The sequence below is a fragment of the Corvus kubaryi genome, unplaced genomic scaffold, assembly GCF_017639235.1.
Source record: "Corvus kubaryi isolate FWS band 111438036 unplaced genomic scaffold, C.kubaryi_AGA036_p1.0 132, whole genome shotgun sequence".
Taxonomy (NCBI): Eukaryota; Metazoa; Chordata; class Aves; order Passeriformes; family Corvidae; genus Corvus; species Corvus kubaryi.
The window spans coordinates 1,384,232-1,407,791 of record NW_024580666.1 but is presented as its reverse complement, the minus strand read 5'-3'; the positions used below and the strand labels follow the sequence as shown (position 1 = coordinate 1,407,791).

General features: G+C 43.2%; 2 protein-coding genes across 8 annotated transcripts in view; one reads left to right on the top strand and one right to left on the bottom strand.

Annotated features, from left to right (window-relative positions):
- SS18 (SS18 subunit of BAF chromatin remodeling complex) overlaps positions 1 to 4,229 on the bottom strand; it is a 49,781-nt gene extending 45,552 nt beyond the window's left edge. Inside the window, exons 1-2 of one of the 4 annotated variants that reach the window (XM_042029479.1) lie at positions 4,035 to 4,229; positions 447 to 523 (exon numbers count right to left, since the gene is read on the bottom strand). In XM_042029479.1, the coding sequence (XP_041885413.1) occupies positions 447 to 523; positions 4,035 to 4,103 (146 nt within the window). In that variant the 5' untranslated portion in view covers positions 4,104 to 4,229. Of the gene's footprint in view, positions 1 to 446; positions 524 to 3,666; positions 3,751 to 4,034 lie in introns of those variants that run through there. The other 3 variants (XM_042029503.1, XM_042029493.1, XM_042029486.1) reach the window with 3 other exon arrangements.
- A 49-nt stretch (positions 4,230 to 4,278) lies between these two features.
- Positions 4,279 to 23,560, top strand: part of TAF4B (TATA-box binding protein associated factor 4b) — a 93,093-nt gene continuing 73,811 nt past the window's right edge. The window contains exons 1-4 of one of the 4 annotated variants that reach the window (XM_042029442.1): positions 4,279 to 4,509; positions 12,807 to 12,946; positions 21,586 to 21,832; positions 22,696 to 22,816. Coding sequence is in view for 1 of the 4 variants with exons in the window: in XM_042029469.1 (XP_041885403.1) it covers positions 23,326 to 23,491 (166 nt within the window). In the remaining 3 variants the exon portion in view is untranslated. Of the gene's footprint in view, positions 4,510 to 12,806; positions 12,947 to 21,585; positions 21,833 to 22,695; positions 22,817 to 23,148; positions 23,492 to 23,560 lie in introns of those variants that run through there. The other 3 variants (XM_042029452.1, XM_042029460.1, XM_042029469.1) reach the window with 3 other exon arrangements.

Below are 23,560 nucleotides of genomic sequence, written 5' to 3'. Positions count from 1 at the left end.
CCCCACTAGAAGCAAGTCCATATCGGATATTTTGGCAAGTCAAACTTTTAAAACAAGCCAGTTTGTTCTTGGGCAAGTGAAAAACAGGTAGTTTTCAAACATGCCATGAGGAAGCAGAAAGGCCCACTTTCCTACATGGTTTTGAGAATAGCTCAAACAAAACTACCTCTCTCCAACAATGGGAAAAGATCTGTTACACTGTCCTAGTTTGTATGAGCACCATCATGGTGACATCAACTTGCAGTAGGCAAGTTGCAACATTTCAGTGACAGAAGTGATACTCATACAGCAAATAAACCCCCCCACACACATAAATTTTAAGTATAGTATGTGTAGCAGTACTTTTCTTCACAGCACAGGTGTCCTGAAACGTAAGCTAAACATCAAGAATGGTCATCTAGATGGAAATTCACCCAGTACACAGTAGATATGGATTAAGGTCTTACTGAGAGCATTCAGAAGTCTTTCCTTTGTTCTGATAGTCCATTATACACTGAATGAGATGGTTGTTTTCATCCAACATCTGAAACAATAAAGAAGAAGTTTGGAGTAAATTTCACGTTCTTTTTGGAAAGAAACTGAAGGTAAGTTTGAGTCTTGAGTCTTGCTCCTTGTCTTAGTTTTTAAAAGCAACAAAAAAAAAGTTGTTATCCAGAAAATTCTGCTTCACCAATTATTTATAGAACACTGTTTTGCTCCCATATTCCCCCCGTCTGATGAGTTTCAGGGGTTTTGGCTGAAGGGTTTCATAGCACTACTATCAGCAGCTACATTTGTGAAGCATCCTGGTCAAATAACAATGCTGATTCTGCACCAAATTCTTAGAAAGTTTTAGAAGTTTTCTGCATTCCTTCATTTGATTGCTAACAAGAAATTCACTTAAAAGTCTATGCCCCAAGTTTCCCTTCTCCTTCTAAAGCCTGCAACTGCTTATAAATTTAATTTAAAAAGGCACTGAAATTGTTATTGATGAAAACTGAGCTGATCAGATTTGTTCAAAGCAAATGTGCTGGAAAGCTAGGCCATATTTACATGGAGAATGTCTAACTAGCTGCATTTTAGAAATATTTGGTATAATGGTGTTACAGTTTAGGAATGGTATTCCCCAGTTTAGTGTTCCCACTGAAACACTCCAAACCATGTACCCTTCTCCCCTCTAGTGGGGTGGAGGGGAGAACTGGAGATACAAAAGGTTAAGATCACCAGTTGAGATAGGAAAAATTTACTGGAAACAGCAGTGAGATAAGAAGCAAACGGGAATAGCAAAAATACTAATAATGGAGGGTACAAGAGAGGCAAATGATTCCCATACAGGTGCTCACCACATGGAACCCCTGACAATATCTGACCACAACACACTACGTGACCCCTTCCCCCATCCCCCATCAAATGAAGTGAGGTCCTACAGAATAATCTCCAGGTCCACACTGTGATCCCTCCTGGCTGCTGCAAGAATTAATCCTGTGGTGGCCACAAACAGGACAAATGGGCACAATAAATCTATTATACTTCAGAAGTGTCCATGAAAATGAACACCTGTTAATTAATTTTCTGACCAAAAAAGAGTAGTGCTAAAAATCACGGGAAATGGCTGATTTCACAACTTTCTACAAGAAGTTCATGAAGTCAAGAGTGTTTCAAGCTCTGTAAACAGGAAAAAAAAGCACAACCTGGTCTCCTACAGTGCATGTGCCCACACTCGTCTTTCTAGCTCATGCTCTGCACTCTGATCAAGCAAGATTCAGCAGAATCATGGCTAATCTGAGCCACCAGCCAAGTTATCCAACTCAACTGAGTGCAACAGAAAATTTACCGCCAAACACAAAATCTTCCATCAATTTACTCCTTTGCTTTCTCTCACTGGAAAGCTAGTTTAGATCCTTTACCCAGCTGCTTAATTTCACAAAACTAACAGAATCTTAAACGTCCCAAAGATCATCTCCTTCTAAACATGGTTGAAACTAGCCATGACTAGGCTCATCCTTCCAAAAGGAAAGCACAACATCATTACACAACCTTTATTTCCCAAACAAATTCTAAGCGAGGGGGAAAAAAAAAAGTACTGACACTTTTTCTCCTACCTAATCCAGCTCTACTGTGAAAAGAGTATGGAGCCAGAAACTGTATGCAGTCTACTCAGGACTTCTATCCATGTAAGAATGAGCCAGCCAGACAAGTTTTCTTAAACTCTAACCAGTAATTTACCAGAATGGACTAGAATTATCCCAGTGCAAGTATTTTGCCTGAAACTGCTAGATCTGGAAATGCATTTGTTAAGCACTAAACACAGACATAACTGCAGCACTTTCAGCTACTGTGTGAGCCTCAGAAAACAAGCAAAGCTACAACTGCACTCTCTGAGGAAGATCACAGACCACTGCTACACTGGCACATGACACATGTACTAACTTTAAGTTTTATAAGAAACACAATGGCCATTTTCACAAAAAAAAAAAAAAAAGGAGAAAAAGGAGACAATACCTTTGATACCAAAGTCTAATGGAGCACTTGCAAAGGAAGCTGTGAATCAAGGCTCGCCTCAGAATGTCTCCCACAATCCCGAGGAAAGTGGCAGATTCTTAAGGCTTATCAGACAAGTAGACCTTGAGATTGCCCATTAGATGGTTGCACTCTTCACTACAGCCATGTAAGCCGGACCTCTCGGGGAGGAAGGGATGGATGGGAGGGCAGGAATGCTAGGACTAAGAGGAAAGGGAACAAAAAGGAACATAACTGTTTCCTAGATGGGACTGTAAACAACTGTTTTATACAAGTTTAACTGAGTGCTTGCTGATAGAAGATTCAGATAGTTATAAACATCTACCATCAAAATACAATCTCGTTTCCAGCTGGATGAAGATACCTTCAGGGCTTCTGACAGATCAGGTACATTACAAAAATTTTTCAGCTTTAACACTAGGATTTTGCCAGCACACCACCACTGAAACTAATGGTTTGACTATAGCACATAAAAAACTTAAATCGTCTGTATTCCCCATGTGACCTGAAGTCTCTACTGACTACCTTTGTGCAGATTTCCACCCAGTGGACATGCATTTTTCATCTACAATTCCCAAGCACCAACTTCTCCAACAGTCGCCTGGAGGTCCCCATTATAACTGGGGTCTTCTCTGACGTCCATATCGCTGCAACACCTACTTTGTTGAGGCTCTAATCCTTTACTAAATCAGACATTAGCTCTATCTACCCAAAAGACTCCCCTACGCAAGGAGCTGGCAGCAATCTGAAATCTGTTTGATCCACGGCCATCCACACCAATGATGGTGCGAGTCTTCAGTAAAGTTTCCAAATACCACACAGCTAGCAGTCAACTTGAACATGCTCCTTTGTTGCTGCTGACACAAAACACTGTGGATTATTATAAATCCTGTATGTCCTTTTTATTTCATCACTTTAGAGAGTTAACTTGCTCCCTCCCACAAAAGCTGAAATGGAGTCGTCCGGAGCCGCTGTCATTGGCTCCGACCGCAATATTCTTCTTCAATCACACCTAAGGTTCAGTGGGAGGCAGCCTTAACTACCAGGCCGACCAAGTTTGGGGAACTGGAGCCGCCGCCTACCCCGCAGCGCTCGGAGTCAGGCACAGGGTCTGGAACAAGCAGGCTGCGGTCCCACTCCCAGGGCCCCCCCGCAAGAAGGACTTACTCAACTCCTCCGCTTCCAGGCCGAATCCTCTCGGGTTAATTCAGGCCCGCGGGGGCAATCGGGGCAGCCCAAGTGGAGGAAGTAAAATGAGGGCTGGAGGGGCCCAGGGACATCGCCCGCCCCCGCCCTGCGCCTCCCGCCGGCCCCGGGACCCTCCAACAAGTGTCCAAGCGCAGAAAGAGGGGCAGCGCCCCGCCGGGGCCGAGCCCCGGGCACAGCCAGTGCTCCCTAGCGCCGGCCGCCTCCCTTCCCCGCCGGGGCCTCGGCGCTCCGGGCCGCAGCCGCCCCCGTTCCCCGCGCGGCAGGAAGCGGCAGCTGCAGCCCCCGGGGCCGCCCGGGCCGGGCCCTCCTCCTCGCGCCCTCCTCACCTTCTGGATGGCGGCCGGCGTGATCTCCCCCTTGCCCCGCTGCCTCGGGGCCGCGAACGCCACCGACATGTCTGGCGGGTGCCGGGAGGCTCCGCGTCAGGCTCCGCGTCCGCCCCCGCTCCCGCCCGTTCGCGCGCGCGCCCCGCGGACCCAGCAGTGGCGGCGATCCGGGAAGAACGCGGCGCGCGGGGGGGCGGGGGCGCGCGCCCGGTGGGACGGCCCATCCCCATCCCGCCGGAGGAAGGGCTTAAGGAGGACCGGCGCCTCCTCCCTGCTTTTCCCCCTGGCGAGGGGGCGCCTCGATGAGACCGTGGTCCTGCACGGTCCTGCAGAACAACGGGACCGAGAGCCGACGCTGAGTCCCTTCGAACGTGACCCCCACACGCAGTCTTGTCACGCGCCTGTCTTGGCTACCCCCCTTTCCCTCCGCGCCCTTGGTACATTCCTGCCCAAAGCGCCTCATAGCAGAGAAATGGTACGGCCGGCTGGGGGGGGGGGGGGGGGGGGGGGGGTGGTGATAGTGCTGTGGCGCGCACGTTGCAGGGGAGACGCTCGGGCTGTGCCGGGCGGCAGTCTCTGCTCCCCCCTCTGCCCAGCGCCGCAGTTGGTTGCACCCGGGCAGTCCGCTCTGGCGGCAGCGCGTGGCGGGGCGGGACGGGACTGGAGACGCTGAAGGGAAGCGCTGGGAAGGGGCGGGGGAACTGGTTTGGGATCTGGAGCATCTGTCGTGAGGGGAGACTGCAGGAGCTGGCCGTGTTAGTCTAGAAAGAGACGATTCACTAATGCATACAAATATCTCGCAGGCGGGTGCCAAAAGAGTGGTGCCCAGCGACAGGACAAGGAGCAGTGGCCATAAACTAAAACACAAGAAGTTTCCACTTCAACATGAGGAAGGGCTTCTTTACATGGGGGGTGGCAAAGCACTGGAACAGGCTGCCTGGGGGCGTGGGGCGGTTTTCCCCGATGAGCTGGCCGGCTGCAGCTTCCCTGCTGTGAAACAGAGCAAGAAGAAGCTTCCACATTAGGCTGCCACATTAAATATAAATTACAGACGCTGGAAGTGCTGAAACCAGCCTTGATTTGTTTCAGTGCAGCCAATGGGGGGAATCTCGGTGTCGCCAAAGAGCCTCATGAACGAGTTTGCAAAGTCTAAGACAATTTTTGGAAGAATGAAGAGTCGTAACGGGTAATTGGTACAGGGACATTGAAAGTCCCCATCCAAAGCATTTTAAACCTGCTTTTTCCCGGGCACATCCATTGCTCAGCCTGTGTGCATTCCAGCGCCACGCTGCAGACTGTGGGTACAGAACTCCTTGCCCTTTGCCAGCTGATGCCTGCCCTTGCAGCTGGCAGAGGCGTGCGCTGCCGTGGCTGGCAGGACACTCACTACCCGGGGGAGGATACCACAGCCCACGCCACAAGACGTGAATCTTGGTCCTTACTCTTGCACTGCTTGCTCTGTTGCTCAGCTGTTGCTGCCAGAAGGCCCTGGCTATACCCTCCAGCCCTAGCCGGCCCTTTTGGTTACAGCGCACATTGTCAGTGGCATCCATGGCCACCCCGTGGCTGTGCGGCTGCTTCCCAACTGGCATGCTCTCTCCTCGGACCGTGTCTAGGCTGGCTCCTGTCCCCAGCCCCATGACGATTACTCTTGCTGGCTCTGCTGTCCGAGGGCATGCTGCGACTGCCCATCACCCCCTCCTTTTTTTCCCTTGACAACCAGTTCCCAGGCTGCTGGCTCCAAGCTGTTGTTGCATTCCTACAGCATCCCGCTCCCCAAGGGCTCACCACCTGGGCCTGATGCTCTCTGTTACCACAATGGCACTTCTTCTGCCTTGTCTCTTCAGATTATACAGGACCCTGAGTTGATGCTAATCTGGCTTGCTTTTCTCTGGGATATATCTGTGGCTCAACGCCTTGCTCTGTAGGTTATACTAAGATGGAGCCATGCCAGCATGTCCATTACTTTGTGTTTCTAACCATTTCAGTCATCACTGTGGTCCATTTTTTGGTCTATTTTGGTCCCTTTTTTTCTGTCTCCTATGCACTTTATCATCATCATCATCATCATCACTATAATACTTGTAGGAAACCAAAAATAAAAAAGGAAGATTTGAAGAAACCATATTTTTCTAGATTTGATAGGCTTCATGGTGATTCATGGTTATTGTTACATGGTCTTGGAGTGACCTCAGAGAGTAACTGTTGTAGTACCTGTGTGTTCAAATTGGTACTTTTTAGTTACTACAGACAGCAACAAAGAACCCTACGAATGAAGAATGCATGATGGCCATGGCCAAATCAGTGTGCAGAACAACCATCTCCTACCCAGATAGTAACAGAATTATGAAGACTTATTTTTTCAGTATATACTTGTCCCTGGAGAACCGGTGAGGTCTCTGGAAGTGTCCCAAGGCTGCAGGCATAGCAAATGTGTTCCCATGAGATACACTGGGAATGCCACAAAATGTTTTTCTTTTTCCACAAGTATGACATGTAGATGTCATGCTCTGGTCACCTGACCACCTTGTATAAAGCACTGGAGTGTCTTGGTGATTGCAGTGTTTGAGATGATGTGGGTTAGATGCCAGCCACATAAACACTGCTCTTAGGATCTGAATGTTCCATTTTGTTCTTCCACACTTTCAGGTTGGCTTTGAGTTGAGAAAAAAAAATAGGTTTGTGGGATGCCACAGGTGATGAACCTTAAAAGGAAAGGAGTCATTCCCCATTGTATTTCCCCAAATGGTCCAAACGAAATATATGAATTTTTTTAGTACATTCCTATTTCCATGCAAAATACAGGAGAACAGTGTTTGGAATTCAACTCTGTCAGTTTTTAGAGGGAAGATATAAGATCATTCATTCAGAGTCACTAAAACTATTTCTTTTCCTCATTTTGTCTGAGGATTAAATTAAATCCATTTTTTTTGCCATTTGCAATGTTTTTTCATTCATATGTTTAACATTTTGGACTTCCAGATTCATAAATAGCAACAGATCTAAAGAAACACTGAAAAAACCCGAGTCTTACAGCTCTATTTTTTTACCATGCAAAAGGAAATTCACATTCAAAATCAACATTTAAGTAATGGCACAGATGCATACAAGCAGGGAAATAGATAGCTACAATAGAAATGTGCCACATGTCTCAGAACACATAACCACAACAGGGTGTCTTTTATGACTTCCTTAATGCACTGCAATATGCCTACATATCAAAGGACATATGGTATATTTTCCCTTTAATTGCACATTTCTTTGCTCTTGTGAGTTACTCACAACCTTAACATTATTTAATTGTAATTTAGATGCATAAATCTCAGTCATCATCACGAGTTTCAAATGCAAATATGTTTCAATGAGATCTGCTTCCACCTCTATTCCAACTTTCGTCAGTGTAGTCTTCGTTTTTTTGTTGATGTGCTTTTGAGTATGTCATATTTTTTGGAGAGAGAAGAATGCAGACAGAGGAGGATCAGTCCTTTTCTGAAAGAATATTTCCTGTGTTTCCAACTCGTATTTCTTAGTACCAAGTTGTTTTCTGCCACTTTTATTATCTGAATTTCCATAGAGTCATGGATATTTCCATCCACAAGGAGGCAGGTACAGAATGCTGATTCAGCAACATTTTCAAATGTACATTTAAAATTTCAAAAAATTAAACCTAATATTTTAAAAGCTATATATACAGGAAAGAGGACAGCAAAGAATTTCACGGTAGTACCACTTGCTTAAAAATGTTCATGACTAAAGGTCTTGGTATGAAAGATAAGAATTATTCCTATTAGCCAGGTGTTTCTTAGACAAAGCTTTTAACATCTTTTTTGGTGAGAACACCTAATTTTGTGCACTCACTTCAACTGACAGAAACCCACCCACTTTCTTTGCTATAGTAAGGATGATAGCACAAGATCTACTGCTGATAGATAGGACAGTGGTGAATTTGAGCCTCTTTTTCAGGGCAGACTACTTTTTCATCTTCAAAGGAATAAAAAAATGGGGGGTGTTTATGCTGGTGTTTTGTAACATCAACCATACCATCAGGTAACAGAGCAGGTCCCAAGGAAGAAGGGTCTTTCGGTAAATGAAAAAGGAAGATGGCAAAAGGAAAAAATGCCATTTTTGGTGTAGTATTTCTTTACCAACTGAACTTGGTGATCTCATAACTTCTCTGGGATTTTCTACATGCCCAGTCTCTGTGTCAATTCATCTTGTGCCAAAATGAAGCTTGCACCTGAAGGTCTGCCTATGTAAATGGTGGATGTTCAAATTCTGTTTATTTAAAACCCAGTAATTTGTTATCAAAATACACAACAATATCAGAGTGGTTTTTAGCGTAAATGGTGCTTTTTGCTACCTGAAAGAGATGACACTAACAGGATACATTTGTCTTGAATTTATTCTGCCAGCTTCTTGCCTGGGTTTTTATTCCCCAGTTTTGTCACTTCTATTCTGCATTGACTATTGTATGGAATAATAATAAAAAGTAGCACCTGAAATGCAACCCTATAGGTTCCTGTATAAAACAAAGTACTCAAACAGCACTGCATGCTACAAGGATATTGGTGGCTCTGCCATATTCCAGAGAGGCAATAACAAACGCAGAAAAAAAAATCATTGGGATGCTAAACTTTTATTCTACTACCTGTCATTTTAGTCTGCAGATATAAATATTTAGAATACATAAGCTCACAGCAGGTTCAGCAGTTTGCACTAATGGGAGTAAGTGCAATATCTGCGGTGAGAAAATCTTTCCATGTCCTGATTTTATTCTTCAAAAGGGAATCTCCAGCTACTAGGAACATATGCTATAAATAAAAAATAGCAGAACATCTAATCTAAGCCTACTTAGAGCTGAAAATTCCTCAAGTAGTCTTAGAGGTTAATATTTTATTTTAAGGCACAGGAGCAAAGTGCTACAGTTCACTAACTTCTTCATTTTTTGAATGTTGAAAGCAAAGCAGAAAAGACAAACATGAGAATGCACTGCCAAGCCATGCTGAAGAAAAGGCAGCAATGATCTTGACGATCACTGAACTTTCATATCTGTTAAAAGGCAACACATTTGCAGTGGAGAGTCATACTGTTCTTTTGGGGACTCACTTCTGTGTCATCTGCCTTCTCTCCTGCATCTGCCTTCTGAAGACTCATAACCATGAAGGACAGAGGAGATGACTGAACAACTAGAGGGCAGTACTTCCACCTTGTCACAAGCCCAATCAACATCCTGAGGGATTATAGAAAGTGCAAATTATGTCGAGTGCAATTTCCTTTCCGAGAGTCTGATCCCGTGAGGTAAAGAAGACCCCCCCTCATTCTGCTGGCAGTGCTCTTTCCAGTGCTGTCCAAGATGCTCTTGGCCTTTGTGGCAAGGGCATGTTGCTGGCTTACACCCACCTTGTCCACCAGGACTCCCAGGTGCTTTTTTTGCAAAGTCATCCCTCAGCATGAGCTGATGCATGGCATTGGTCCTCCCCAAGTACAGGACTTTGCTCTTCCCTTTGTTGAACTTCATAAGGTTCCTGTCTGCTATTTTTTCAACCCACTGAGGTCATCCAAGAGCGATGGTGTATCAATAATTCCCACTCTTGGAACGTCTGTGAACTTGCTGAGGGTCCGGTTCCCTGCTGTCATCCAGGTCAGTAATGAAGAAGTTGAACAGCCTTGGCCCCAGTAGTGACTCCTGGGATGTATCTCTGTTGACTGGCCCCCAGCTGGACTCCATGCTGCTGATCACAACTCTGTAAGACTGATGGTTCAGCTAATATTCATACACCTCGCTCATGTAGTCTGTACCTGGATCAGTTTGCCTGTTAGACTGTACAGGAGATAATGTCTAAAGACTTAACTAAGGTTAGTTAGTTAGTTAGTTAGTAAATATTAGTTAGTGAGATTAGTAAAATATTCCCTCTCTGCACGCTCAGACAGTGTCTCTATTCCTCCAGATTGCCTGTCCTTGCTTCCACCTCTGGTACGCTGCATTTTTATGTTTGGGTTTTGTCAGGAGCTCCTTGCTCATGCTCATCCATACAGACTCCTTGCATCTATGCATGTGTGTTTCTTTTCAAGAAGGAGCAAAAAGGAGGAGAAGGACGATGCTTTGTGTGAGTAGTCTGTGAGAAGAGTGTCCCCAGGGCAGAGGAGATCTGCTGTGAAAAACAGGAGACCACATCCATAGGGAGAAATCTGGCCTGTAGGGATCATGGCTGCTGGATGTGCCACTGAGGAAAGCAGATGTGCCACTGTTCAGGCAGGCAAAATGATGATAAAGTATTGGAGTACTCCCCAGGCATGTGAGGTGTCCTCCTGCCTGCCCAGAAAGATCTTCCCTCTGTACTCACAGGAGTAGGCACACCAAAGGTGGGAAGGTCAAGGTTCAGGAGAAGCAGGGAGCAGGCACAAATTTACTTTAATTACAGTGTCCAGAGTTGGTATTTGCAAGGCAGGAACTGTAGGTCTGTATCTTAAAATGAGGGCAACAAGGGATGTATCCTAGAAATAAGTAAACTGCCTCTGGACTACCCTACAAATAAGAATTGACTGCAATTTTCTATAAGCAACATAGAAAAAATAGTAACTGTGTTGATTTCTAGTATTTATTTTAAGGATGTAGCAATGTTTTTTACCACTCTCTTTTCCTTTTATTCAGCATGAAATTTTAAAGCATGCCTCTCATACAAAAAAAAAAAAAAACTTTTAAAAAGTTATCCCATAATTGCAATATATTGTTTTGCAAGTAAAATAGCAATATATCTTACTATTAAGTCAGTCTGAAAATTAAGTTGAGTTTGCTCTTGGTATCAGTAAGAAAAATTCTAAGTTAAAAGACTAATTAGAAGCCTTGCTGCTGAGAATGTGGGCCATAATAATACTCATGCCTCTTTTATATTGATTCTATAGGAATAAAAATGGAGGGTTTTTTTCTAGACTATAACCTTCATTATTAAATACTACTAGTCTTCGAGTAATGACAAAATGTGGTTTTGTGTAATTTTCCAAATACATTCACAGTCTAGCTATTAGTGTGTGTATATATTTTTGCAGGAATGAGGTACTATTGCTCAAATAAATTTATTATGCCATTTTCTAAATGTTGTATTCTTTCTTAGTCATTCCAAGTGGGCCTTTGATTCTGCCATACATGATGCATCATTTTACCCTGCTGATTTAACTATTGAGAGAAACTCAGTTTGGAGTAATTATCTTTTGTAGAATTCATTGTTTATGTATTTATGGAAAATACTAAGCATAGACTTTATTTTTCTTTATGTTTGTCTTTCTCAGAATTCCTCATACTATTTGGTCAGCATCAGCTTGGAAAGTTGATTAGATATTGGCAAGGAAAAGAAATTATAACCCGTGAATGAAGAATTGAGGTAACTTTGCTCTCTGGAGAATGGAAACAAAAAAAAAAAAAAAAAAAAAAAAATCATCTGAAATTATGACAAGGAGAGCGAAGTGGAATCTGATGAAGAGAAGCAGATTAAACCTCCTATGTTTATTGATATTTATTGGTTCAGACCTAATTTCTGTTAGCAAAAGAATGAATTTTAAGGCTAGAACAGAGGACAAAATTTTAATGGATTGACAATGTAACATGAAATTGTCTATGAAAACTTTAGTTTGCGTAATTTAAAATGGAAGTTTTATGAGCTGTGAAATGTAGAATTGATGGCTAGATTGTATGTACCTATTAGTTTGGACTTTTGAGAAGTGCAAACATTTTATATTACAAATATGAAATCATAGTCTGTTATTCTTCCTAAATGACCAAAGATACCAGGTTTTGTCTTCTAAAATAATACATAGTTTTCTGTATTTACACATGTAATAATTTACCCTGTGTGTAGTTTACATAAAATAGTCACAAAAACTGTAGTTTGATGTTGGTTGTGATGTGCCAAAGCTCTGGTCACAGGTAAATGATAAGGAGAATTATTATCATAAGAAGGTTGTGTAAAAAAGGTATGAGTTTTGTACTAGTGTACTAAAAGAGCTTTTTTTTCTTGAGTGCTGGATAAGAAGATACATTTCTGCCAGGAAAGAACTACATGTGTTTCTGTAAGCCCTCTTTTACATCCATTTGTTAGCGTTGGTAGGAGAGCATCTTTGAGGAAGACTGACTAAGCAGGGAAGGAGGGGTTACTTATGTTGTACTTCAGTCATGCCTGAGGTGTTCAGCTCAAAATCCTTGTTTATTTATCACTGACCCTATTATTAATTTCTTCAGTCCATTGTCAGATCTGACACAGTGCTGGTCAGTTTTCTTTCTTTTCTTTTTTCATTTATTTGTGTCTTCTAAGAAAAAGGTTTTATGACGGGAAGTGCCGAGTTTCAAACAACTGAGAAAGCAACAAAATTATTATCTGCTCTTGAGACGTTGACTCTACTATTTGTTCAATTAGTCTCTTAGAAGTTGTCAAAGCAGCCATCTTGACCTTTCTTTCTTTCTACCTGTGACTATAAAAGGAGCTTCTCATAAATGTCTGTAGTACATCTGCCTTCAAAACTCATCCCCACCGAAATACCTACGAAACCAGTGACAGTGTTTAAGTTGCAGTCTGGCATTATCTTACAGCTGAGTAAACCTCACAGCTAGCTGGTACCAAAATCCGTGTTTTTCCTTCAGTCCTCTCTACACTCACTTCCCACTCTGTCTCCTGTGCCATCACTTTTATTTGTCTGATCATGTAGTTTAAGATGTTTAAGGAAGCTAAATTGGCAGAAAACCAATTGCCTTTCTTTAAAAGTGCTTTTTTGCCTGTTCAGTTTCACAGATTGGGAACGAATGAGTTTCAATGTCACAGCAAGGGAAGATGATTCACGGGACAGAAGAGTGGAGCAGCTTTACCCTTCTTTGTCAGCAGTTAACTTTTAGATCATCTTAGCCATGACTGCACCTATAAACAGTGAATATACCGAGAATACTACTTGCCACATTGATCTGTGCTGACTTGCTATCTGCCTGGGCTCTCATGTCTGTAACCACCTCATTTCCTTTCTTTTCTACTTGGTTGTAAGCCTTTTGTCCAGGGGCTGCCTATCTGTACTGTATTTGTAAACCACAACTTTTGCAACTTCAAAACTTTTTGCTGTGATGTTTACCGTATCTTAGAATTTTTCCTTCTTAACAGGTGTCAGACATTATTATTTCTAATTTGGGGAGGATGATACAGCCTCCACATAACTGTTTGCCAATGTCCTTGTGAAAAGACTTATTATTACAACATCTCCTCTGCATAACATAAATAAATACTGTAGATAAGAAAAATTTATCCTTAATTTAACAGGATGGAATTTGAGGGCTGGACACAGCTGTGTTGGGTACACAGAAACAAAAATGCCGCCAAGCTTCAAGAGGAAAGAACTCTGAGGAGAGTGTATGCGCTGGTTGATCACATCTGTTTGGCTTTTGCAGCTAGTGTTACCAGTTATTGCAGCACTATACGTTGCTTTGCAAGTATATGGTACATAGGAGACCTTTAAAATTTAATTTATGAAGATGATTGAATAACTATAAATTTATGAAGAATATTGTGAAGATAGCACTATAGTTTGGGAGATCAGTACTAGGACATGAAGGCTTCTACACAACTGTTTTGAATATAGCTAAGGAATTCTTATGGGGACAGTGGGAATCATTTTGATTTTTCAAAATTAGTGGTCCTTTTTTTTTTTTTTAATCATCTTTTAGGTGTCTGTTTGCATCTTGTCATTAGGAACAAGCCACTTGGATAGCACAAGTTGCTCTTTACTAATTCCAATGGCAATAGGCAAACTGAAAGGGACAAGAAAGACTAACCTACAGATCAAATTCATCAAAACAAATAAGGATGATATTGGAAATATTTCTGGAGACTTGGAAGACAACTTTGGGCTTAAATCTCTGCTGCCATCCTCCTTCCCTGCCCTAGATGCTACCTCTTGACATGTCAATCTTATAAAAGACACCCCTCTTCCAAACATGTATGAGCCAACTCTTTTGAACACTTGCCTCTACAAGGAATATTTTCCTTCAGACGAGGACTGAATGAAAGCAAAACTGCATGAAAGCTCACCACATTGTTAGCAAAAATGCCTAGAGCATACATGTCATCTCACTGTACAGTTCCATATGACCACTAAGCCAACTGGTCATTGCTATCTGCCCACCACAAAGCAAAGGTCTTACCCCAGGCTGTGCTCTCCCACTGACACTTTTGTGCTGCCCTTACTGCCTGGCTGGGGTGTGGTAAACCAGGCTGGAAGCCCTGCGGGGCAGAGACATGAGCCAGGAAAACCAGAGAAGGTTTCTTGCAATATCTCGCCCAGGCCAGGTGAAAGCCAGCAGAGACTCAGAAGAAGGGGAAGCAATTCAAAGAGCAAAGCCACAGCACCGACTTAGATCAGTCTAAACTCTCACATTAGTGTGTGCTACTGGGTGGTGGCAGAGTTACTTACCAACACAAGTGGTGGTGTTTAACTTTGCAGTCTTCTACTCTTCTATACTGTGATGTCCCCATCACACCTTCTTGGTTTCCTGTCCTGCTGGGACCTGCCTGTACTTGCCTCTTATTCCCTAGTTTTCGCCTCAAGAGTGTAGTTAATTGGATTACTGTTCATGGTCCCTGCTTGATTCCCAGAAGACAGAAGGCAGGGAAGCCCTAGCTCCCATCTGCTTTTCCCATCCTCTGAATATTTTTTTTTTCACTGTAAACAGTGCAGGACGCCTTTCTTGCCATTCTCATTTTAATTTCGAGAAAATGCTGATGGAACCTTGTCTGCAGGATTGGTGGAGGTGCGTTGGCAGTTGGACCACCAGGGATACCGTCAGTTGACAAAATCATGGCTCAGGTGAAAATGGTCACCATCAGCTCCTCAGTAAACCCTGGTGAAGGTTCTGCCTACCTTCTGTGTCTCTTCTAAATGAATAAATGCTACTGATCGGGTTTCTTTAATGTTACTGTATTAGAATATTTTTTTAGTATTAAACTTTGGAGAGGGAAAGATAATCATTGAACCACTAAAAATTTTTATTCTCTAGATAATGCAAGAAGAGAAAACACAGCACTAGAAGCTAGCCTTGCACACCAGACCACGAGGATACTCATCAATTCACCGGGAAGCTGACAGCGATTTAGATGCTAAAAACTGGAAAAAGTTTGGAATTCCATTTGAGAGCAACCCTGTGCATGCCTTTTTTTTCTTCTCTGATGTAAAGAAATATGCACCAAACTTTGGCAGTTCTTTCAAACAGAGCTTCTTGGCTGTTTTTGCACAAAACCCCGCCAAACTCAGCCATGGCATTCCTAAAGTGCTGAATATAGACCTACGTGGGTTAGTGAAATAGTCTACATCCCACCTTACTCAGAATGCTTCTACCATGGACAGAATTTGAGTTCCTTCAACTATTGCTCACAGGAGTGTGTCAAAAGTATTGAAATTTTTGTCCTTTCCATAGTTGTCAATCAGAAGAGGTTTTGGCAAACAAGAGTTGCCAGAATAATTTATGTAAAGAAAAAGACCTGCATGGCATGAAAATCATTGAGAACTTCTGTTCTCATGCATTTATGTTCCTAGATACCCTAAGATGAAGTCCTAAAACATTAGCAGAGTCTAACTAGGAGCTGCGAGGGGAAATTGTTGACCTGGCCAACAGGGCCTCTTTCCTTCATGAAAATGCAAAATACTTGGTAAATATACTCATTTTAATGATTTCATTGTATGCTACACTGTGAAATCTGGTGGAAAAAACATTGAACTTGCTATAGTAAGGAAAAAATAGCCATCCCAGGTATGTATTAATGACTTTACAGGAAACAATTATATAAATGGTATGCAAAATCTTCTCACAAAAATTATTCCAGGTGACACCTGTGCATTCAACATGATGTATGAGATCTCCCCTAACATCTGGTGGTACAATGTTGGTGACTTCTGTAGTGTCTCTGTAGATTGATAGTGCTGGGAGCTATAATGGTTGCTGCTGATTATAATAGTGTAAGACACTGTTGGGAACATTTCATGCAGGAAGCAGTGTAGGAAGGTGTATGGCAACATGCTACTTGTGTGGGTTGTATAAGGCATTATCATTGTCTTTGAAAATGATGAAAATTATAGCAGTGTTTTATCCTGTAGTGATCCTTATCACAGTGTTTCTGACATGTTGTGGTCCCTTTGTAGCTTAATAGCTTCTATCATAAGTGGAAGATACAGGCTTTATAGTATATACAAAAATTTGCATTTAAAATATCAGAATGCAGTATTCTCATTTTTGTAACAGTTACTGTAGTACTACCTCTACAAAGTCTTGCCAGCAGGTTAAAGGAAGGCACTCTTTCCTCTCTGCTCAGCACTGCTGAGGCCACACCTGGAGTGCTGTGTTCAGTTCTGGGCTGCCCTGTACAAGAGAGACACGGATGTACCAGAGAGTCCAGCAAAGGGCCCCAAGGATGGTGAAAGGACTGGAGCATCTCACCTATGAGGAAAGGTTGATAGGGTTGGGACTGCTCAGCCTGGAGAAGAGAAGGCTCAGGGAGATAAAGTCAATGTCTATAAATACCTGATGGGGGGGTGCAAAGAGGACAGGGCCAGTGGTGCTCAGTGACAAGACCGGAGGTAAGGGGCTCAAACTGAAATGCTGGAAGTTATGTTGAACATCAGGATTTTTCTTGGTTTTTTTTTTTTTTTACTCTGAGGGTGATGGAGCACCAGAGGGTATTGCCTGTCTCTAGGTCTTCCGCTTGAGTAACAAATTTTAACAAATGTGTACTTTGAAATTCAGTGTGCATTTTCTCTCTCCCAATACAGTAGTCCAGCAAGTGACTGTGAGCTGCATGTTTTGGAAACAGCACAGAAAAAGTAGGGAAGGGAACAACATGTAAATGCATTTTCCCAAATGTTTCAAGAGGGCAAATAATTCATTTGGGTTACATTAATGCTTTTGACATTAGACTAATTTTCAGTTTTAACATTTGTTCAAAGTTTAAAATACCCCTCTTTCCCCCTTCAAATATGAGAACAGTGTGAGGGAAGGAACAAGAACAGAAAAAAATCTTAATATTTTTATTAATGACCAAAAGAAAAAAAAATAAACCCAGGTATTCTTTGCAGACATTTTTAAATCTTTGATCAAGTAAACCACTTTCTTTGAAATATCCATGCAAGCAAAAAAAGGAAACAACATTGCAGTTTCAGGCTCAAAAATCATTATCTTTCTATGCTTTTATGCTCTTTGTGTATGAAGGGTGAATCAAATTATGAATTCCCCATGGAAGACCAGCAGTTCAGCTAAAAAACATGCACCTGCTTAATCCAAGATGATATGCAAGCATAGGGAGGTGGAAATTAAACACACCACTCCAACAATAGTTTTCTACAGTGTGATACTTGTGAGGATAAAGGAAAACAAGGACACAACCTTGCCATTGGAAGGGAAGTACATCATTTGCCCTGGTGAAACTGATTTGCTATGTCCTTTTTCCAGTCAGCACTGGGGTTTTGGTTTGGGTTTATGTTTCTTTTCTTTCTTTTCTTTTTTTCCCCCCAGAAAAAAAGTAACTGCGTTGTAGGTTTATTTTCTCAACAAATTTGGAATAATCACCAGAGTGTTAATTCTTGAGTGTTCTGTTTTCTTCTAGAAAGAAAAATTTCTAATAGCTACATGAGTTTATTAAATGCTGAAAAATACAATTAAATACAGTACATATTCTTAAATTTTGAAAAGTCCCTGATGGAATATAGTTCTGGCTGACACCTGAGTTTGTTTTATATTAGGGCACAGTGTGAAAGAACAGGAAGATATCCTATATGCCTCAACGAAATTCCAGTCTCTGTTTTAAGGAGGTGGGGGACCACCAACACCAGTTTTAATTTGTCTGCAGTTGGATTTTAGATTTTACTGGTGTAGCCTGTGTTACAGCTTTTGCTCAGCCTTACTGTGGCCGGTGTTAAGTGATGGGAAGGGGATGCAGCTCTATTTAGCCCCTTTAGTAACTCCACTCTTGGTTGCCAGGGGTCTTTTAATAGGCCTTTGTCTGATTTATAAATCTGATTATGCCTGTTTGCACTGTTTTGAAATGCTTTAGAATATTTAGCTGCACTGTTTTTGCTGTGGAATGTAACTAAATAGATTGGAGCATCACAATTGGAAATCTGTGGCACTAAGCATTTTGTTTTTTAATGCAAAAGATATTGAAATATAAGTTACAGAAGCAGATAAGGGAAAAAGATTTAAAGTCACAGAAAAATTATGACAGCATAATGTTTTTGAAGCTCTAAGAGGCAGTAATGGTCCAGAGTGCACAGAGTTGCTAAATGAACTTGTTTCTCTCTAAGCTGAGTTTTGTAGTTTTCCTGAAACATGATGGAGCTAGAGTTGTGCTACTCCCAATGTTTGTGCTATGTAAAGAGGCATATATTTATCTATTTTTTTCCTTGCACATATATTTGCCACAAAAAAATTACTGACATGTTTTCCAGAAGCTGATGATTGGTCTGGGTTAGTGGTGGTACAGCATATGTAAAATCTGTCAGAATTGTTTTTTCTCCTTTATTTTATTGTATTTTTTGCAAATAGGATAATTACTGCTCAGTGGTACTATGAGTCCAGTAAAGATCTTATTTGTGTTCTGTTTCATTTACTAAGTGTTGCAATGCTGTACATTATTCATAAGCAATATTAATAAATAAATAAAATAGCAACGTCACTTTACATAATGCTGTATTATTATAGGCCACTGCAGCTTCAGTGATAAAACTCCTTTCTTTTAGCGAGTTTTACTGTAGCAAGTGGTATCCAGTATAACTTCATAGTATAGTTCTGTAATTCTTAAAATGTTGAGTCTGAGATCAATTGGTTTTACTCTCTTGTGTTCTGTTGAGAATATATTTGTGCCCAATGGCTAAGCTTTAAAACTGTGGATCTCTTTTGTAGAGGCATTTTTACTGTACCTGTTTGCTGTTACTGTATATTTTCTATTAATGTCTATTGCTCATGCCCATTCCTCCCTTCTTTTTTCCTTTGTTCACTTAGTTTTTCTGATCTACCTTTCTCATTTAGAGCCAAGCTTGTGAGGTGTGTGTGCTTTCCAGACCTTCTCACCTCATCAGATCACTTCCAGCTGAACATGAGCCAGCCATGCCCAGGTGGCCAAGAAGGCCAGTGGCACCCTGGCCTGTATCAGCAATACCGTGGCCAGCAGGACCAGGGCAGGGATCGTCCCCCTGTACTCAGCACTGGTGAGGCCACACCTCGTATCCTGTGTCCAGTTCTGGACCCCTCACAACAAGAAGGACACTGAGGTGCTGGAGCATGTCCAGAGAAGGGCAACGGACCTGGGGAAGGATCTGGAGCACAAGTTGTTTGGGGAACGGCTATGGGAGTTGGGAGTGTTTAGTTTGGAGAAGAGGAGGGTGAGGGATGCCCTTATCTCTCTCTACAACTACCTGAAAGGAGGGTGTAGCCAAGTGAAAGTTGATCTCTTCTCCCAAGTAACAAGCGATAGGACAAGAGGGAATGGCCTCAAATTGTGCCAGGGGAGGTTTAGATTGGAGATAAGGAAAAATTTCTTCACTGAAAGGGCTGTTGAGCATTGGAACAGGCTGCCCAGGGAAGTGGTTAAGTCACAATCTCTGGAGGTACTGAAACAACCTGTATGTGTGGTATGAGGGATACAGTTTAGTGATTGACTTGGCAGTGCAGGGTTAATGGTTGGACTTGATGATCTTGGTGGTCTTTTCCAACATAAATGTTTCTATGATTCTGTGATGTAGGTTGGGGTTCTATGATTCTGTGATGTAGGTTGGGGTTCCTCAAATCAGCTGGCACTGCAGGTGTACAGCCAGACAGGAATTCCTCTGCTGGGACTTTCACATGTCTCAGTGTTAGCTCTCTTGCTATTAGTAGCTCAGTATAGTCAACAAAGCCTTATGTCTTATAACAGGATACACATATATGCCCAATTCTTTTATTATACCTTCCTGTTGTACTTTGAATGTTTTATAAGGTTTTAAAGCTGCAGGGTACTGTACCTCATGGAACAAAGACTTTGACTTAAGAAAATCTGTATATACATTGTGATCTGAATATCTGAAAGAAAGAGGCACCTCCCTAAAAAAATCATCAATCAAGACAGAAAAAACAGGGCAGACTGTAACTCTGACTATAAACAAACAAACTAAAAACTCTACTCAAATTGCAACCAAAATGCAGGTGTGGTTACTGCTGATATTAAATAGTTATCTGTGATTTCACTTGGTTGTTTTCATTAGTAAATAAATACACAGTTACAACTCTTATTCACTTACTTAGTCTTTTTGGTCATGTATTCTATTCCTGCATTTCCAACTAAGAGGAAACAAAGGATCATGGACAGATTAAAAACACTTAAAGCATATTAGATAGATTTTACAGAGTTATAGGAAGCTGAAACCATTGTTGTGTCTGAAACTGACTTAAGATGTATGGACTTAAAAAGATCTGTCTCCAGAAGAGTTAAGGCCTGCTGTATGGACAAAAATTTTGGAGGGTGGGTAGCTTTATGGAGGGTGGTTTGTGTTTTAAATATGCTATTTGAAAGCCTCCAGAAAGCTTAGAACAGCACAGACTGATTCAGTGCACACTGTGCAGGTCTCAGCTGTTGGACACAGGTTATGCAGAGCAGTACCTATATAACCTAATAGCTCCTGGGAAGGAAATCTGAGCTGCTGTTTGCTGTAATGCTTTCCTATGCCTGGAAGGTAAAGAAGGTACTTCTATACAAACGTCAGATGAGCCCATTCATGGGTTATTTGAAGTAGTGGAACAGGTCAGTTTGCCAAGGCCAGGTGGTCATGGAAGGAACAGTTAGATGTATCTTCAGCTGGCTTTGAAAAGTAGTTACCACACTTAGCACTATCCCCTGGACAATGTCTTGGGGTAAAAAAGCATGTAGACAGGAATGATGACTTAATTCAGAGTCTTTCAGTGCATGGGGGTTTTTTTCATGTTCGTATTTACCCAAGAGAATAGAGGTTTTTAAAAAGCCCAAAACTCCAGGTAATGACAAAAGTAACTTTCCTTACATGCTGAAACCTGTTCAGTTATGAAAAATAGCTTTCAAGTTCCAGATTATTTTTTCCTTTTTATTCTGAATGACTTTTTGCATTTTTCTTAACTTTGTTAATAAAGACTGCATACTGGGTTGCTATGATAACACATTTTCCAGTGTGGAAAAAGGACTCTTCCAGGACTCCTGTTATTTCCTGTGCAGTTTCATAGAATGATGGGTGCCTCTGCTTTGTTTGGAGAGGACACTTTAGCTTTTTATTTTTTTTTAAAGATATGCATGTTTCTAAATCTTCTGGGCTTTGTTCACTGGACTATAGATTTTTTTTTTCTCTTTATTATAATTGTGCTATGCCTTTTCTTGTGGTGCATTTCATATGGCTTCCTTTGCTCCTTGATTCATGTATTTCTTTCTCTCACTATGCTGTATTTTTTACTTCCTATTTTCACACACTGCTGTGCTTTGCAGCTTTAGTGTATACATTTCTGTTGTCTTCAGCTGTTTCTTTTTGCCTCTTTGAGATCCGCTTTCACTCCTGAACATTTGCATGGGCGTCTCAGAGATTCCCTCAAAAGTTCAATGGCTGCAAGAAGATAAAAGCTTGGCTTTAAGTAAGAAGCCAACTCCACTCTTCCTGAAGTCCAAGAACAATAGACATGATGCCTTGCTTTGCATCGTCTTTCCTTCCGCCATCAGTCACTGCTGGTCTTCGCCGAAACTGAAACATCCCGGTCTCCTGGTCTCTGTGCATCCTTTGGCATGTAGGAGGTAACTCACTGTACTCTGGTTGTTACTTTGTGTCTGTAGCACAATTTCATATGAGTAAGAAGTGATGTAATTTGGTCAGAGTTGGCCAACCTGTAAAAGGTACAGAGGATGCTCACTCTTGCGTTACCACCTCTCCTCTTTCACCATCTTCTGAGCTTGCTCTGACACTTGGAAACTGTGATCCTTGCTGCTGCCACCTCTTTGAGATTTTGGGCTGATTTGTTCTGGCATAGGATAGGCATGGCAACTGCCTATCCAAGAGCAGTTTCTCTTCTCTGTTTCTGTTGCTGCTGACAGCAGTATAAAGCAGTAATGCTGTGGAATCAGCAAGGTTGTTACTCAAAATAGTCAAAAAGCAGAGCGTTTCCCTTTCTTGTCTACATTTCTACCTGAAAAACATAGTTGTGAGGGAAGTTTAATACAAGAGTGATTTTTTTTTTTCTCCTAATATTTTTTGGACTTTGTGGTTTTTTGTACCACTTTAATGAACCAAACAAGAGGTCCTGGATTTTGTAATTACTTATGTTGTGCTCAACTTGGGCAGATATAAGCAATACCCCTTAAATTTTATGGGTAAAATAAAGCACGTGCAAAACCATGCTTCAGAATGTATTGAAATTTAGCCCAAACTTGGCTGATACACAACGACCTCCAAGCAGCATTACTGAAGGTCATGGCGAGCTCCCTATCACACGTGGAAAAACTTTGTTATATTCTGAAATTTGTTTTTAGAGCTCTGTTGTGTGTATTGTGTCGGATTACACTTGCTTTACAAGGTTCCACGTCCTCTCTTAGCCTTTCTTCAAGTGGAGCCCCGGGCATGAAGGTCAAACCGGACAACTTTGTCCCCTGCATCCTTACAGGTCCGTGCTGCTTTCGCCGTCTCGGCCCCTCAGCAAGCTCCTATCACGACACGGCGAAGTCTCACACTTGCCGGAGCTGCTTCTGTTTTGAATGGAAGCCCCAAGGACACCTGCAGCCCAGGTACAGCCAGGGGTGCTCTGGCGCAGGTAGGCGGGCCGGAGGCTGGTACGGCGGGAGGAGTAGCTCTGCCGCGGCCGCCCACGCATCACCCCCATCCCGGGGCTCCGGGCGCGTCCCCCTCCGGCCACCCGGGCTGTGCGCTGCCGCCACGTTCAACACGGCACAGGCGCCGGGGTCCGCATGGCTCCATAAACACGGGCGGGCTCAAAGGGGCGGTAGGGCCAAGCCGGGCGCCGCCGCAGTAGGACGCGCTGGCGGCGTGGGACCGCCCTTCTTCCCTCCTCCCTTCCCCTCCCCTCCGCTCCCTCCCGCCGGCGGCAGGGGAGGCCGGGCCGGCCGGGCCCACGTGCGCGGCGCCCGGGAGCCGGAGGAGCGGCGCTGCCATGTGTTTCCGCGGGCGAGTCGCCGGCCGGGGCAGCGCCTGAGCGCCCCCCGCCCGCGATGCTGCGGGGCGCCGCGGGGCTCTGCGCGACGCGGCCGCCCCCCGTCCCCTCGCCGCCTCCGCCTCCATGAGCACCTCGGCGGCTCCCGTCAGGCTGATGCCCGGCGGGCACCCGGAGCAGGCGGCCGCCTGCGCCCCAGCCGCGGGCTCGGCGCCCGACCGGGGCAGCCCCGCCGCCGCTGTGCCCGGCGGCCCCGCGCCCGCTGCCGCCCCGCCGCGCCCGGTGGCCGCGCCCGCGGGGACCCCGGTGGCGCGGGGGGGCCGCTCCCGGCGTCCCGCGGCCGGTGGCGCCCAAGGGGCCG